The sequence below is a fragment of the Nerophis lumbriciformis genome, linkage group LG32, assembly GCF_033978685.3.
Source record: "Nerophis lumbriciformis linkage group LG32, RoL_Nlum_v2.1, whole genome shotgun sequence".
NCBI lineage: Eukaryota > Metazoa > Chordata > Actinopteri > Syngnathiformes > Syngnathidae > Nerophis > Nerophis lumbriciformis.
The window spans coordinates 28377773-28394354 of NC_084579.2; the positions used below are offsets into that span (position 1 = coordinate 28377773).

At 42.3% G+C, this 16582-nt stretch overlaps 1 protein-coding gene across 1 annotated transcript in view; it reads right to left on the reverse strand.

The window, feature by feature from the left end:
- Positions 1-2379: 2379 nt before the first annotated feature.
- LOC133575013 (neurogenic locus notch homolog protein 1-like) overlaps positions 2380-16582 on the reverse strand; it is a 39358-nt gene continuing 25155 nt past the window's right edge. The window contains exons 14-34 of the mRNA XM_061927462.1: positions 15717-15862; positions 15523-15636; positions 14979-15098; positions 14744-14896; positions 14443-14671; positions 14167-14368; positions 13936-14089; positions 13679-13863; positions 10015-10147; positions 9676-9933; positions 9467-9579; positions 8812-9383; positions 8294-8734; positions 8064-8209; positions 7370-7583; positions 5883-5967; positions 5644-5806; positions 5261-5559; positions 5005-5152; positions 4821-4918; positions 2380-4732 (exon numbers count right to left, since the gene is read on the reverse strand). Of these exons, the coding sequence (XP_061783446.1) occupies positions 3500-4732; positions 4821-4918; positions 5005-5152; positions 5261-5559; positions 5644-5806; positions 5883-5967; positions 7370-7583; positions 8064-8209; positions 8294-8734; positions 8812-9383; positions 9467-9579; positions 9676-9933; positions 10015-10147; positions 13679-13863; positions 13936-14089; positions 14167-14368; positions 14443-14671; positions 14744-14896; positions 14979-15098; positions 15523-15636; positions 15717-15862 (5206 nt within the window). The 3' untranslated portion in view covers positions 2380-3499. The remainder of the gene's footprint in view (positions 4733-4820; positions 4919-5004; positions 5153-5260; positions 5560-5643; positions 5807-5882; positions 5968-7369; positions 7584-8063; positions 8210-8293; positions 8735-8811; positions 9384-9466; positions 9580-9675; positions 9934-10014; positions 10148-13678; positions 13864-13935; positions 14090-14166; positions 14369-14442; positions 14672-14743; positions 14897-14978; positions 15099-15522; positions 15637-15716; positions 15863-16582) is intronic.

Below are 16582 nucleotides of genomic sequence, written 5' to 3' on the forward strand. Positions count from 1 at the left end.
AAGAAATTATAAGAATATTAACAAAAAGTAGTGAGGAAAAAATAACTAAGGATGCACACATAAGGGGTGAAAAAAACAAAAACGCACATTAATGGCGTGGAGAGGAAACTGTTAACACTACACACACTACTGGCGCAGAGCCACAGAAAACGAAAAGCGTGAGTGGAGCCAAAGAAATGGAGATGAACTGGAAGGGTGAACCATCAGGTCAGTGATTGGACTGGAGACTTTAAGTAGTCAGGAGGAAATAGGAATCAGGTGTGCTGATTCCCAATGCCTGATAGATAGCATGCAGAAATATTTTATCATTACGGTTTACAGTAAATGGTTAGTTTTAAAGTACCACACATTTTAAGGGTCACACAATAGAGGCCTGACACAAGGGTGTGAGGTTATTGCGAGCGGCAATACTCATCAAGATAAGCTAGCAGAGGAGCAGTTACCATGGAAACTGGAGTCAAATGGAACACAAACAAGTAGAGGTGCACAAAAAAATACATTAATATCCGAATCATGATTCTTATTCACCCCGATTCTAAATCGATTCAGAATTTTCAAAAATCGATTTAAGAGAACAAGAATGTGTATATATATATATATATATATATATATATATATATATATATATATATATATATATATATATATATATATATATATATATATATATATATATATATATATACATATATTTTTTTTTTTTTTATTTATTTTATTTTATTTTTTTTAAACATTTGAATTACCGTAGTATACATTTAAAAAAATATGTTTTAGGCCATCATTTTAATGCGACCAAAAGGAGATTTTCTAACCTGTAACCTGTTTTGAAAAAGTTTCATTATAATTATTACACCAAATAAGAGAATCAGATTGAATCGAGAATTGTGTTGAATCGAGAATCGAATCGTGACTGAAGGAATCGGAATTAGATCGTTAGGTGCCCAAAGATTCACACCCCTTTGGACAACTTTTTCAACCCCCTTTGGCGAAGTATATCAGCTTTTGGGGAGAAGGAGAGGACAGACATTTTGCGAGGAGCCACAGGCAGGAAGTCTCCCAATCTCTACTTGTGGCTATGAGAGAATTGTATGTATTTGCTTTATAGTCAATCACACTAAAAAATAAATCTAAGATGGTGAATCTGAAAATTGACAACGACTTTGTGAGCTTTATTGGCGATTAAACGAACAAGGAAAGGGAGAAAACGTTTTCCTCCCTTCACGTCATAAAAGCTTTTTGCATCAAACATTTTGAAACAAGGATGAGGTGCTAAAACAAGGTATACATCTATTTGTGGCAGTATAGGAGAAAGTTGTGTATACATTTCACTTTTGCATTTCATTACACATAGCTGTGGTGTGTTCAAAGACCCTTGATTAAAGTTGGAAAACAGAGCTGTCAATATATTTTAAAGACAACAGGAAACATAATCCCCAGGAGATGCACTGATAATAATATAATCATGTTTAATTATGATTTATGTTACCAAACAGATGATAATCCTACACTAATCAGCTAATCTTGATTTTACACTCTGAAGTAAGGGGAACCTTGACATATTTATAATCATGTTTAAGTGAATTACAACAGGTTGTATGATTATCTAAAATCATATTCTGGCCACTTTATATTAAATATGTTGGCACCTTTTTGTAAAAAAAAAATTAAATAAATAAAAATACTTTTTTTAAACAAATCTTGATTATTTAGGGGTGGTTATTTAGATATGCTCTAGATATGGTACTCCCATCTTTAACGAGTCAAAAACCTAGTAAAGCTGGTTTTAACAACATCCATGCAATAGTTTTTAGTGCGTTTAAACATATCAAGTTTGTGTGTGTATGGGGCAGTGACATTGGGTTTAGGGTGGGATGGGGGCCCTTTAGGAGTCTTGTGTTTGGGGGACCAGTATTTGGTGCTACGCCCCTGCTTGTAAGAGTATGTATCTTTATTTTAGTATATTCATAATGTATTGTTTTTTCAAGTATCAAACACAAAATGTCTCCTAATTGACAATATACAGAGTGAGAAAAATAGGAGGCTATTAAGCTACTGCAATGCTACTAGATTTCTAACAAATACACCCAATGGTGGCGCTGTTATTCAACCCCACATTTTGACCCCAAAAATCAGATTGACTTAAAATTCTCACCAAAAAGATGCTCAGCCCTGAAATTTCTACCAACCTATAGAGAACTGGCGAGCAAAAATCTGTCAAATTTAGGCAAGATTGGTTGAAAAAGATGGCCGTTGTCAAGCAAAAATACTTTGCAGGGGCTCGGGTGGGACTAACTAACTGCCCAACGGTGTCCTAATTTTTCAGTCGAAGAGTACATATAACATATGTGTTGGGAGCTTACATAATAACGAATTCAAATATTTAAGTAACAGCTTTTATTGAATTAACTCCATTGTTACAAAACATTTTTATCAGGAAGTAATTTGCAAACTACAACATTGCATCAAGGTAGATTTTTTTTTTTTCAAATTACACCTTCATTCAAAACATCTTAACCTCTGCATTAGTTTATAAAACATGACATTTTGGCACCTTGTGCAACACTCCTTTACAAAGCGCAGGCAGTGTCGTTAAGGTCCCTATTTCATTCACAAACAATGTTTCCCACGTTGAAGACATATGCAAGAAAAACCCACAAATACATTGGTTTTCTAAGGAAAAACAAATGTCGCACTGGCACTTATTTAGACTGTAGTGAATAACAACAACAACAAGGCTGAAAGTTAACTCTTCACAGGTTAAACATAGTAACCATAAACATTATTTGTGACAATATGAAATGAGGAATCATCCCACTGTCATAAAAGCCACAAATCATTTGCTCAGGAGCATTCTAGATAGTCAATTAAAAAAGTAGGCTAAGGTTGATTTTAATGTATTTCTCCCATTTTTGCATTGAATCTATCAACTGATACAATATATGTTTGTGCTGTGCTTTAAGGTCCCAAATCTCCAAACCACATTCTAACAGGTATCATTTGATATGCGGTTTATATGTGATCATCATCTAACAGACTCAGTGATAAGACTTAAATTTAAATTCAGTAACAAGGCATGTGTCACTTAAAACATAAAGTTAATACTGAACATATTTAAACAAAAAAAAAAAGCAAAACTATATATACATAATGCAACAAAAGCCCAAATAAACTTTGAGAAAAAACAAAAATATAAAAACTAAATCCAGTGGATGTTGCAACAAAAGACAAATAAATAGCCAGTGTACACATTACGGAGTCTTTTTCTGATATACTCCTTTTAAAGATGTCTATTCCTTCCTATACATACAGAACAAAACATAACATTAACAAAAGCATAAATATAAAAACATCTTCTTTATATTTTCAGGTCAAAAAAAGCACAGTAATAAATAAAAAGTTACTTTTAAAAAATCGGTTCTTTATATAAAAACTGCTAATGAAGGACCATTGTCAGTGAACCAAATTTTCCAACTTAAGTTGATGTTCATTGCATATGAGTCTACTTAAACTGTTCTGGGATCAGATTCATCTGCGAATGGATACTGGTGGGCGGACTTGAGATGCCTTCCGACCAGTCGGACATGGAATGTGGTGACGAGCTGGACCACTGGTCAGGCGAGCCAGGGGAAGGGGTTAAAAACGGGTGATCGGGCACCTGCAGCTGGTGGTTAGGTGTGTTGTCCATGGGTCCAGAGTAGCTGTGCTGGGAGGGAGGGGTGAGAAATTGGGTGCCGAGAATCTGCGTCTCCTGTGGCATCACGGTATGGATGGACATGGAGTGGCCTGAGGCGTTGTTTTGCTGCATGTCGGTGCCATTCAGCTCAATGCTGGGGAAGTTCTGCGTCATAGACTGCCTTGCAGCGTTGGAGCTGGAGTTCTGGTGCTGGAGTTGCCGTGAGTGAGCCTGCTGCATCATGTGTGCAGAAGAAGCCAAGTGGCTGGTCTGCATATTCTGGTATCCCATTATCTGTGAAAGGGTGGCGGTGCTGACCCCGTTAAGGCCTCCCATAATGTTGTGGGATACGGGTGAAGCTTGGGGGAAGCTCCCTTGCTGGGTTTGGTGCATCCTAGACACCCAGTCACACTGGCTTACCCTGCCGCCACCTATAGAGGTTGTACCCTGACTACTTGGGCTGGACACTGGTAGATGGGCGAGACGGTGTGGGTTGTGCTCAAAAGACATACGGCCCATGTCCTTACCCATGCTCATCTGACCTATGTGGGAATCTCCCTTTCCTTGTAGGTGATTGAGAGATATAGGGGGCGACTGCTGGAATGGTGACGTCATGGAAGGAGAGGCTGCATCAGACAGGTAGCCATGGGGAGACTCGAGGGAATCCACGGGGGAAAGCGCGGCTGACGTGTCGAGCAAATTTCCCTTCCCCTCGAGGGACTTCTTCTTCTTCACCCTGTTATCTTTGCCACCATCTTTTCCTCCTTTTCGAACCTTCCTGACAGACAGACTTGGTTTGAGGTTGCTAAGGTAGTCGGGCGAGCAGAGAGGTGGAGAGAGGCTGGAGGTGTTCAAGGAGGCCGCATGAAGGCCAGGGCTCCGAACAACATTGTACTCGTCCAGTAGGCGGACAATATCATGGTGCATGCGCTCCTGGGCAATATCTCTGGGCAGCTGGTCAAGATGGTCAGTGATCTCTCGGTTGGCGAAGTGCTCCAGTAGAACCTTGGCTGTCTCGTAGCTTCCTTCACGGGCTGCAAGAAATAGCGGCGTCTCTTCCTAAAAACAACAAGGCAACATTTAATATATCATGTGCATTACGATGAATTAACTATAGATACCTATCAGGCCGCATAACGCCACACACCTTGTTGTCTTGCATGTCTTTGTTCGCACCATTTTTCAGCAGCACCACGGCAGCCTGCACATTGTTTACAGCTGAAGCCCAGTGAAGCGCAGATTTTCCTGCAGCGTGGACAAAAATAGACGGTGAATTATTCTAATGTACTATACAGATTGTGTACATTATAGTTGGATAAAGCGTTAGCTACCTGAATCATCGGTGGCGTTAGCATCGGCGTGGCAGTTGATAAGCTCTTCCACCATTCCCTCGACTGCCAACCTGGCAGCCAAAATCAGTGGTGTTGTCCCGTCATGCATGCGCGCATCAAGATCAGTTGCACGGTTCCGAATTAAAATCTGCAAGAACACCCACCAGTTTAGCTTTGTGATCATACTATATAGACAGTTAGGACATAGATAACAAGGCCCAGTAAGCTGAGACACCTTATAAAACAAGGCATTTACCTGGAACACCCCCTGTGCATCTGCAGCCACAGCAGCATGAAGAGGAGTGCGTCCCATGTTGTCCTGAACATTAGCATCGGCACTGGACTCAAGGAGGCGTTTGGCCGCATCGGAGCGGGCATAGCGAGCGGCCAGGTGCAGGGCAGTCTCGCCTGTGCGGTCAGTCTGGTTGTGAAGGTTGGCTCCTTGGTAAATAAAGTCTGTGATGATCTCTGCGGAAGGATCTTCTTCCTCCTCACTGTTACCGGTTTCCAGTCCCCCACCACTGCAGGAGGCAATCATCAGAGGAGTGAAGCCATCTGGACAGACAAGGAATGAGATAACAATTAGACAATGATTTCCAGATCACTTGAAAACATGATTATCAACAGAACCAAACAAACCTGGTCCTCTGACGTTGACATCCATGCAGTCATTCTCTATCTCGCCTTGGGGAGGTGTCGGGGCTATAGACTGAATACGCAGATCGGCTGCATCCAAATGTTGCTGAGTCCATTTTCTCTGGTCAGTATGGTCACTCAGATCCAACATGGCCTGCTCCTCAAACTATGGGACAGCAATCATTACTATCTTAACTAAAATGGATAATTGTAGAAAACACATTTGGTAATCTTTCACTTACCCTAAAGCGCCTACAGTCTGGATCCTCATCCCCCCATTCATTTTGATTGTCATCCATGAGATTTATGTCAGATATTTTAATTGGTCTGTTAAAAAGAGATGAAAAGATTTGTATTACCGTATTTTCCGCACTATAAGGCGCACCTAAAAACCACAATTTTTCTCAAAAGCTGACAGTGCGCCTTATAACCCGGTGCGCTTTATTACGATTCATTTTCATAAAGTTTCGATCTCGCAACTTCGGTAAACAGCCGCCATCTTTTTTCCCGGTAGAACAGGAAGCGCTTCTTCTTCTACGCAAGCAACCGCCAAGGAAAGCACCCGCCCCCATAGAACAGGAAGCGCTTCTTCTTCTACTGTAAGCAACCACCCGCCCCCGGAAGAAGAAGAAAAAACGCGCGGATATCACCGTACGTTTCATTTCCTGTTTACATCTGTAAAGACCACAAAATGGCTCCTACAAAGCGACAAGGATCCGGTTCATAAAAAGACGCAATCTCTCCATCCGCACACGGATTACTACCGTATTTCACAGCAACTGATATTCCTGTGAACCGCACTGTGGAACGGGAGCACGTACGGTGAATATTCGCACCACAGGGAATGAGAAGTCATCCTTCACTGTGGTTCTAGCTTGCCATGCTAACTTCCACCCATGGTGATATTCAAAAGGAAGACCTTGCCAAAAGAGACCTTTCCAGCCGGCGTCATCATAAAAGCTAACTCGAAGGGATGGATGGATGAAGAAAAGATGAGCGAGTGGTTAAGGGAAGTTTACGCGAAGAGGCCGGGTGGCTTTTTTCACACAGCTCCGAAGGCGAACACACCTTCACTAAGACGGGCAGACAGCGCCGGACGACATACGCCAACATTTGCCAGTGGATCGTAAATGCCTGGGCAGATATTTCGGTCACAACTGTGGTCCGAGCTTTCCGGAAGGCAGGATTCACAGAACTGCTGCACAACAACAGCGACACTGAATCCGATGACTTCGACGAGACGGAGCCGGCCATTTTTGGATCCCACGCTTGCGCAACTTTTCAATTCGGACACCGAAGACGAAGAATTCGAAGGATTTACGAATGAAGAATAACTTCAGAAGGTGAGCGCTATGTTTATTTTGTGTGTTGTGACATTAACGTTCGAGCAACATTATGTTGCTATTGCTCTACACCATTTTGAATTTTACTATGTTTGTGATTGCACATTTGCGTACATTTTGGGACAGAGTTGTTAGAACGCTGGTTTTCAATATATTATTAAAGTTTGACTGAACTATCTGACTGTTTTTTTGACATTCCCTTTAGCGCAGCGTAGGCGCGGCTTATAATCCGGGGCGGCTTATTGGTGGACAAAGTTATGAAATATGTAATTCATTGAAGGTGCGGCTAATAATCCGGTGCGCCTTATAGTGCGGAAAATACGGTAATACAAAAGACAGTCCTCAGTTTTCTTTATATTCGAGTGGGCATTTCTACTACTTCTTACCTCAATCCAACAGAATCTTCCCCTACGGGCTCTCTGCGTTTCTTTTTACTTGGCTCAGACACCTTGAATCCCTCAGGGAACCAAAGCTGGCCATGTTCTCGCTTTCGCTTTCGTGATACTAAAACGCCAAGACATACAAAACCCAAAGCCGCTAAGCCCAGGAAGACGACATACATGGGATAGAGCTCTGAACCAGAAGGAGTCGGTCTCACACCTGGGAAAAACAGGCACAGTTTCAGTTTATTACTCAAGGATTTATAGTGTAGACCAGTGATTCTTAAACTGTGGTACTAGTGGCACGTGGGCACTATTTAGTAAAAAATAATTTTTAAATGTTTTTATTTATTTTTAAGAACCACTTAATTAAATATTTTAATGGCGTGTCTCGAGCCGTTAAAGGTTTATCAGCCTTCAATGGAAATCATTACAATTGGACGACTGTAGGCCGTATTCGATGCCAAAATAAACAATTAAGACACAAACAGAACAGTCGTTCTCCGTAATTTTTTCACTCAACATGCGATTTTCCACTTTCGTCTGTCCTTTCCCAGCCTCACAGCCAATCAACATGCAAAACACATGTAAACAAAGACTTTATGGTAGTACTTGGACAGCCAAGTGTTTTCTGAGGTGAAAAAAAGGTTTGAGAACCACTGGTGTAAACAATATATGCATAAAAGAGAAGGTTACGTACTAGTAACAGCTTCTATGTAGGGAACATTAAGATTTCCACTGGAGGCCAAAGCCCCGAGGAAGGCAGCAACATCTGTGGCGCTTTGAAAGCATTCACTGGACTGCTGGTAGCACTGACGGTTGTCAATCTCCAGGTAGACTACAGACCTACATGTGGTAAGAAAAGGGTTGTCAAGGTGCTTCTTGGAAATAATGCATAGGGAATGATATGATCCATATAGTGGTACATACCCTTTCACTTGCACAGAATCCAGCTCTCTACGTTTACGTGGACTGACCATCGCAGACACACTGTCTTTCATTTGACCCAAAACATTTGCCGGCATCGCAGCCCACTCTGGCCAACCATCTGCAGAGCGCTTCAGAACGTTGTGCTTAACCAGATCCTGTTCGTTGCCATAATAAGGGAAGATCATCGGCTCTCCTTTGGCATCGCGGCGGAACACCACATTTGTATGAAGAACACTGCTGAGGTCTCTGAGAAAAGCCGAAGAATGATTTTTAAGTTGCTCTGGGGGGATGTGAACCACTAGAACTAAGTGGCCGTCCGCTAGCTTTTCTGGCATGTTGTTGGCACAGTCCAGACCATCCCATTCACACTCTGCATTGTTGCATCCCTGGTCACAGTGGCCATCAGCATAGTGGTCTTTACAGTACTGGTCATAGAGTGGGCTGAAGGATAGAAAGCAGTCGGGTTAATATTTTGACATTTTGCAACACTATTAACAGATTCTAAAGTTGACACTTACTTGCATTGTCCTTCCTGTCCTTGACAGTCAAAGCCATCGTAGAGACACCCAGGACTGTTACACTGGCCGTCACACTTCCCATCGTTGAAGTAGCGCCAACACTGTAGAGCTGCTGAGCAGTTTTGCCAGGGATCATCAAAATTTAGGGAGCAGTCTCCTCCATCCCAGCCGCAAGCATGGTTGTTGCACAACGAGTCACAGATGTGGTTGCCAGCCCACTCATCGCACTGAGGATTCTCACAGCTCACCTCCACTTCTGGAGGTGGGGTAATGTCTCGGCCGAAGCCTCCGACAAAAGAGTAGTCCAGAATGTGGCACAGCAGGCCATTGAAATTGCTGGGACAGCTGCATTGGAAGTACGGCGCATCCGGGGTGATTTGGCAAGTGCCACCATTGTAGCATGGGTTGGAAATGCAAAGGCTGTCAGTCGGGGTCAAACACTCGGGTCCAGTGAAGGTTGTGGGACATAGGCAGCGTGGGCCCAGGTGGCCTGACACGCATGTTCCGCCGTTCCGACAATTTAAATTCCCGCAGAAGCGAGAATCATACTCACACGAGGAGCCAGTGAAGCCCTGATGAAACATAAAAAGACAGGGCTCACACATTATTTGAATAGTAGTGGGCAATAAAGGTGTTTCTAGAGCATTACACTCACCGGCGGGCACTTGCAGATAAAACCATGAGGAGTGTTACTGGCAACTGCACATGACCCTCCATTTCTACACGGTCTACCTTTGCAGCCATCAAACACTTTGTCGCAACGCTGGCCTGGTAATAAGTTACAAACTGTGTTATGACCTTTTTACACACACATCCACACTGCGCTCGTGTCACATGTGGCTGAAGGCACATTAGTACCGGTACCTGTATATCCAGTGCGACACTCGCAGCGATAACTGTTGGTGAGCTGGATGCAGTTGTATGATCCCCTAGGATCGCATGGGTCTGACAGGCACTCATTAACGTCGCCCTCGCAACGCTCGCCAACGTAGCCCGCCGGGCACACACACTGGTAGCCTCCAATACGGTCCACGCATTTACCCTTGTTAAAGCACTTGGGCTCGTTGGTCAACGGGTCGTGGAATGGGTTGCAGTCATCCAGGTTGATCTCACAGTGGACGCCTGAGGAGGATCGAGGTGTTGGGAAATTGTGTTAAATCTTTGTTTTACCAGTGTGAATTAGGCAAAAATGCAATTATATACCTTGTGTTCCTCTCGGACAAGAACACTTGTACGTGTTGATGAGATCAATGCAAGTTCCTCCATTCTGACAGGGCTGAGACTGACATTCATTGATTTCTTTTGAACAGTTTCCACCGTGGTACCCAGGGAGACACTAGAGATACAGACACAATTGTGAGTATTTATCCTGTAAAAAAAAAAAAGAAGTTGCACAGAGGGCCTGATCTAATAAGATCCAAATAACATGTGCTAAATAACGTGTGTGAATTATAAAAGTGTGTGTACTATTAGTGGGCCTGTTACAGGTGCTCGACCAAGACTGTGTGTAACGTGCAAAAGTGGTGCAGAATGCCCAATTCAAATTAGGTTTTTGCCATTGTTTTCACCATGGTGGTGTTTCCTCATGTTGTTGACATGCAGCACACAAATATAGTATAAACCGTGTCAGGGCTATTTTGAAGCGAAATGGAGATAATACAAACTATTTTTAGCACGCTGAAGGTGCGCTCCGGGGGGAACTGTGCTGTTTTGATGGTACGTCTGAAATGATCTCGTTTCAAGAGAATGCATATACCGGTAGCAAGATATTTTTTATATAGGAGATACATGATATAATATTATATTTACTATATGAAGAAACAAACACCATTAAAAAAAAAGCAGATACCAAAACGACTCAATGGAATTTCTTTTAAACAGCCCATTCCTAGTATTCCAGCATCTATAAAATTATAAAATATATATTGCTGAATAATATTCAAGACGTGCTAATTGTCGATGAAAAACAGCGTCCGAAAAACAGTTTTAGTCTTCATAAATCACAATGAGAGTGCTGTATGATCATAGTTGCATCTTGACACATGGAAATCACAACTGAAAACATAGCTATTCAAAAGTGCTTATTTGTCTTCACTAATGCTTTTAATTTTGTATCTTGAATCTTATTATTGCCTTACTTTTAGTGAATTCTTCATTGTGATTATTATTTTGCCTGTAAGGTGACCTTGGATGTTTTGAAAGGGACCCATAAAAAAATGTATTGTTGTTATTATAATTTTGTATATACATGAAGATAGACACGCTAAATGGATTGGGCTCTCTATTTTGCTCATTTAGGAGATGCAATCCTCTTCGCATTAGCTTAGTGGATCATCTTTGCTTGAGCATCATGTTTGCACATGTTTTAATACAGTACACGCATACATTTAGTAGATCAGGCCCTTAACGGGGAACTCCACTTTTTTTTTTAGAAATGTGCCTATCGTTCACAAACATTATAACAACGGATGTTATTTTTTAACACACTCGTAAATAAACATAAATAAAAGTCTACTTACAATGGAGCCAATTGGAGGTCCTCTATTCCGCCCATAAAACCCAAAAAATAACCATCCAAAAACCATCAACAATACTTCACTTACATTTCGTGACTTGAATATTAATCAAGTATTAGTGATATTGTTATTATAAGCGCTAACGCAGACAAACTATTTATAGCTGCGATCACAAGCTTTTGTGCCTATATTAACATCATCGACTGGTGAGCTGCGTTTTCGCCTCGGTGCTCATTAAAGTTTATTCTAGATCATAAATCATGCCTCTAACCTTGAGAGTAGAAGGATGAGGACGTATTTCAACAAGTTGGTACAATTTAACAGCCCGGAAATGACGAGAAAGACACCTTTTCTTCGCAAGGAATATGAGTCATTCTTCGTCTAAATGGGATTATATGAACATCCTAGCAGTCAGCATCCTAAAGAACAGCAGACCTTATACAGTAAGTGATGTTGTATTATGTTTGTTGGCTCTCATGCAGTCTGCAGTGAATAATAATCAGTGATATTGTTGAAATAAAAGCGGACCTTGTGATGTGTTTTTTAAAAGAATGCGCCACATATGCTTACAATAAGCAAAATACATAAATATTAAATGTTACTATGAATGTGCCAGTTACAACATTACATGAATACACACCAGTGACGTGCAGTCACTAGAGGCAGGTGAGGCGGGGCCTCACCTGCCATCATGGAAAGAAAAAAAATGTAAAAAGAAAAAAAATTAATTAAATTGTTATATGTATCCAGTGATTATACTATAAAGTTATTTTCCATTTAACTTCACCAGTTTTAGATTATTTTTATTCAAAATCGCTGAATTTTCACATTTGCCGTTCAAATACTGAGAAGAGACGGTGCGGTGAACAGCAGCCAGTTGAGGCACGTCACTCAGTGCCTCAACATGGATTCCGGACTCGGCTAACTGCTGGCCTGCTGTGCAGTGAGACCGTATTGCTATATGAATTATATTATACATTTCCATAGTTTAGTTAGCTGAGGTATATAATGTACAGTGTATTTTGTCAACAACAGTATGTGTGACGTATTTCTTGTGCTGAGCGATCATAAAACGGCTGCAAAAGACGCACTGGCTGAGGCTCCAGTAATCCCGCCTCCTGCATTGTTATATCAACTAAAGCCCACACTTAAACTTTCCACGTGCAAGATTGAATCTATTTAAAAAAGTTATTTCATAAGAAGCCAAAAAGTGCAAAAACAATAATGTTCGTGTTGGAGGAGTTGTGAATGACTGCAGGGCCACAACATTAGGTACACCTGCAGACTGCAGGTGTATCTAATTCACAACTCCTCCAACACGAACATTATTGTTTTTGCACTTTTTGGCTTCTTATTAAATAACTTTTGTAACCTATTTCCATGGGCTTTTCTCTTTGTGATGTTAAGTTCCTGTTATGCGCTGTTATACAGTATATGCCTTGAGCTCTTATTTTGAAGGCGCTAAGAGCGGAAGTGTTGACACGGAGTGGAGCGTAGATTTTTGAAAGAAGGTAAATAAAGTGGTCCTCGTGTAAACTGGAGCCTCCGTGTTTGTTATTTTGTAGTTTCATACAGTATAGGCGACATTTATAAACCCTCGGTTACACTTTTTTAAATAGATTCAATCTTGCACGTGGAAAGTTTAAGTGAGGGCTTTAGTTGTGGACTTCATTTATACGTAAAGGTAAGACCATAATAACGTTTTTTTTATTAAATGTGCTTTTTTGTGTGCTACAGTTTGTATGTGTAAAGTTAAAGTTAAGTTAAAGTACCAATGATTGTCACACACATACTAGGTGTGGTGAAATTTGTCCTCTGCATTTGACCCATCCCCTTGATCACCCCCTGGGAGGTGAGGGGAGCAGTGGGCAGCAGAGGCGCCGCGCCCGGGAATAATTTTTGGTGATTTAACCCCCAATTCCAACCCTTGATGCTGAGTGCCAAGCAGGGAAGAATGCTGGTATGAGCTTTTAAACATAACCCGTTAACTGCTGCCAATCAAATGGTGAATAAGATACTCTTTAGGGTTCATATGTTCTTAAATCTGACTGTGATGAAGTCAGTGCCTCACCAGCCATGAACCTCACCGCACGTCACTGATACACACAGCATGTATATAAAACCTTAATGGAGGTGTTTGGATTTTTTTAAGGGCTTTATAGACAGAACAGAGTGGCTCCCATAGGCTTCATTTTATGTGGACTTTTGATCTCATTTATATACTATGTAGAATGCATGAGAAAAAGAAAAACATATGTGCTCTTGTTTCACATAAGGATTGTGAATGATAGGCAACATTCCAAAAAAGTGCATTTCCCCTTTAATGTTTTGTCTTTAGATAAATTGTGTACCTCACAACTGTAGCCTCCTAGATAATCAGTGCAGGTGGCACCATTCTGGCAAGGATTAGGGGAGCACTCATCCACTTGCTCCTGACAGTAACTACCAGTGTAGCCTGCCTGGCAACGACAGTAATGTGTGCTTCCAGCATCAAGACACTGGCCTGAGTTCCTGCACAGGTGAGTCACTTCTACACCTAAGAAGACCAAGATGATGATTAACAAATGTACAATCATACAAACTATTTGTGTATCATTTGGATTAGTACCTTGCTGTTTGGCTGCTACCTCACAGGACACGCTTGGGATGTCACAGTAGAGGCCAGTCCATCCTGTCTGACACTGGCAGGTATAGGAGGCTCCCTTTTGCCAGCATGTGCCCCCATTTTTGCAGGGGGATGAATCACACCACCGGACAAGATTCTAACAAACAACAAAGTAGGGAATGGTAAATGAAAAACACAAAAAATGACGGTGGCACAGAGAAACGCATGCTATACCTGACAGTTGATTCCTGTGTAACCTGGAGGGCAGGTGCACTTGTACGTTCCGAAACTGTCCAGACACGTGCCTCCATTGAGACACGGCCTGGAGTCGCACTCGTTGATGTCATATTGACAGTAGCTGCCAGTGAATCCAGGCAGACACAAGCAAGTGAAGGTGTTGATGCCATCAGCACATGTGCCACCGTTGAAGCACGAGCTGAAAAGACAACAAAGTCAATATCATCTACAAATTCTGAGGTCCCTGACAATGTTGTCAGCGTAGTGAGCTACCTGTCTGTGCAGTCGTTAGTGTTGATCTCGCAGTTGATGCCGCTGAACCCTGGCGGGCAGGTGCACGTGTAGCTGTTGACGCAATCGGTGCAGTTGGCGCCATTCCTGCAGGGGTTACTCTCGCATTCGTTGATATCCTGCTCACACCTGCCGCCGCGAAACCCCGGCAGGCAAGTACACGTAAAACTGTTGATGCCATCGCGGCACAGACCGCCGTTACTGCACGGATCTGAAAAACGTAACATAGGATGTTTGAGATGGGTTTCTCGGGAGACACAATGTCCATTTGATGACCCCTTACTTGGTTTGCAGTCATCTATGTCAGTCTCACACTTCTGACCCGTGTAGCCTGACAAGCACTTGCACTGGTAGCCGCCCATGGTGTTGTGGCAAAGGGCACCATTGCCGCATGGGCTTTTCACACATTCATTGATGTCAATCTCACAGGTTTGACCTTAATATAAATACAATCTTGTTATTTGCATTATACCAAAGAAGCCACAAACACATGTCCAGTAAAGGACAGAAATAGGCACCTTGCCATCCCCCAGGACAACTGCAAGAAAAGCTCTGGTAGTCCTCAGACTCTTTACATAGTCCACCATTTTTGCAGGGTCTTGTGTTGCACGGGGCCAGCAAAATCTCGCAGTTTTCACCTGAGAACAAAAACAACAACATTGAAGCGAGTAAGTAGCAGTGTCAACAAGAGCACTAAACCAGTTTTCCATCCCTCTTCCTTATCCATTTCCATGACGACTTAGCCAACTAGGAAGGCCTTTCCTGTTTCCTGTTATTGTGCTATCACAGACAGGAAACAGGACGTGGCGGAAAAGGGAATGGGGGGCTCGGTGCAAGCGCGAGCTCTCCAGGTTATATTAGCAACTGTGGCACATTATTCCTCCGCCCCAAAAAAACACACACTCAGTTATCCATCCAAAACAGACAGGCATATCTTTCCACAACATGCATCCCTGCTAGTGGCGACTAGATGATGTTTTGTTAAACTACACAGGATAGGCCTTCTGTGTGGAAAAAAAGTAGATAGTCCCTATGTAAATAAGTAGCTACAAAGTGTTGTACCGGTGTAAGGGAGCTGGCAGTTGCACTTGTATCCTGCCACATCATCAATGCAGGTCCCCTGGTTGAGGCAGGGGTTGGAAGCACACTCGTTGATATTAGTTTGGCAGTTAGGCCCTGTCATGATGGTATTAGAGTTGGTTAGGTAGGGTAATGCAGAGACAACAACGTAGGTGTGAGAAGTCTCCATTACTGACCTGTAAAGCCTGCTCTGCATGTACAGTGGTACCCGCTGGTCATGTCTTTACAGGTTCCTCCATTCATACATGGGTTGGACTCGCACTCGTTGTTGTTGATGTCACAATTTGGGCCACTCCATCCAGAGTCGCAGGTGCATTTATAGCTTCAATGAAAACAAAATGTCAGTGATTTCTTGTGATGTGTGCAGCACGCAACCCTGAGACACACAGTCGTCCCTCATTCGTCGCTGTTAATTAAAGAGGAACATTATCACCAGACCTATGTAAGCGTCAATATATACCTTGATGTTGCAGAAAAAAGACCATATATTTTTTTAACCGATTTCTGAACTCTAAATGGGTGAATTTTGGAGAATTAAACGCCTTTCTATTATTCGCTCTCGGAGCGATGACGTCACGTTGTGACGTCACATCGGGAAGCAATCCGCCATTTTCTCAAACACATTACAAATACTGAGTCAAATCAGCTCTGTTATTTTCCGTTTTTTTCGACTGTTTTCCGTACGTTGGAGACATCATGCCTCGTCGGTGTGTTGTCGGAGGGTGTAACAACACGAACAGGGACGGATTCAAGTTGCACCAGTGGCCCAAAGATGCAAAAGGGGCAAGAAATTGGACGTTTGTTCCGCACACTTTACCGACGAAAGCTATGCTACGACAGAGATGGCAAGAATGTGTGGATATCCTGCGACACTCAAAGCAGATGCATTTCCAACTGGACTGGACAGATCAGCTTTCAGGAAAAGAGAGCGGATGAGGGTATGTCTACAGAATATATTAATTGATGAAAACTGGGCTGTCTGCACTCTCAAAGTGCATGTTGTTGCCAAATGTATTTCATATGCTGTAAACCTAGTTCATAG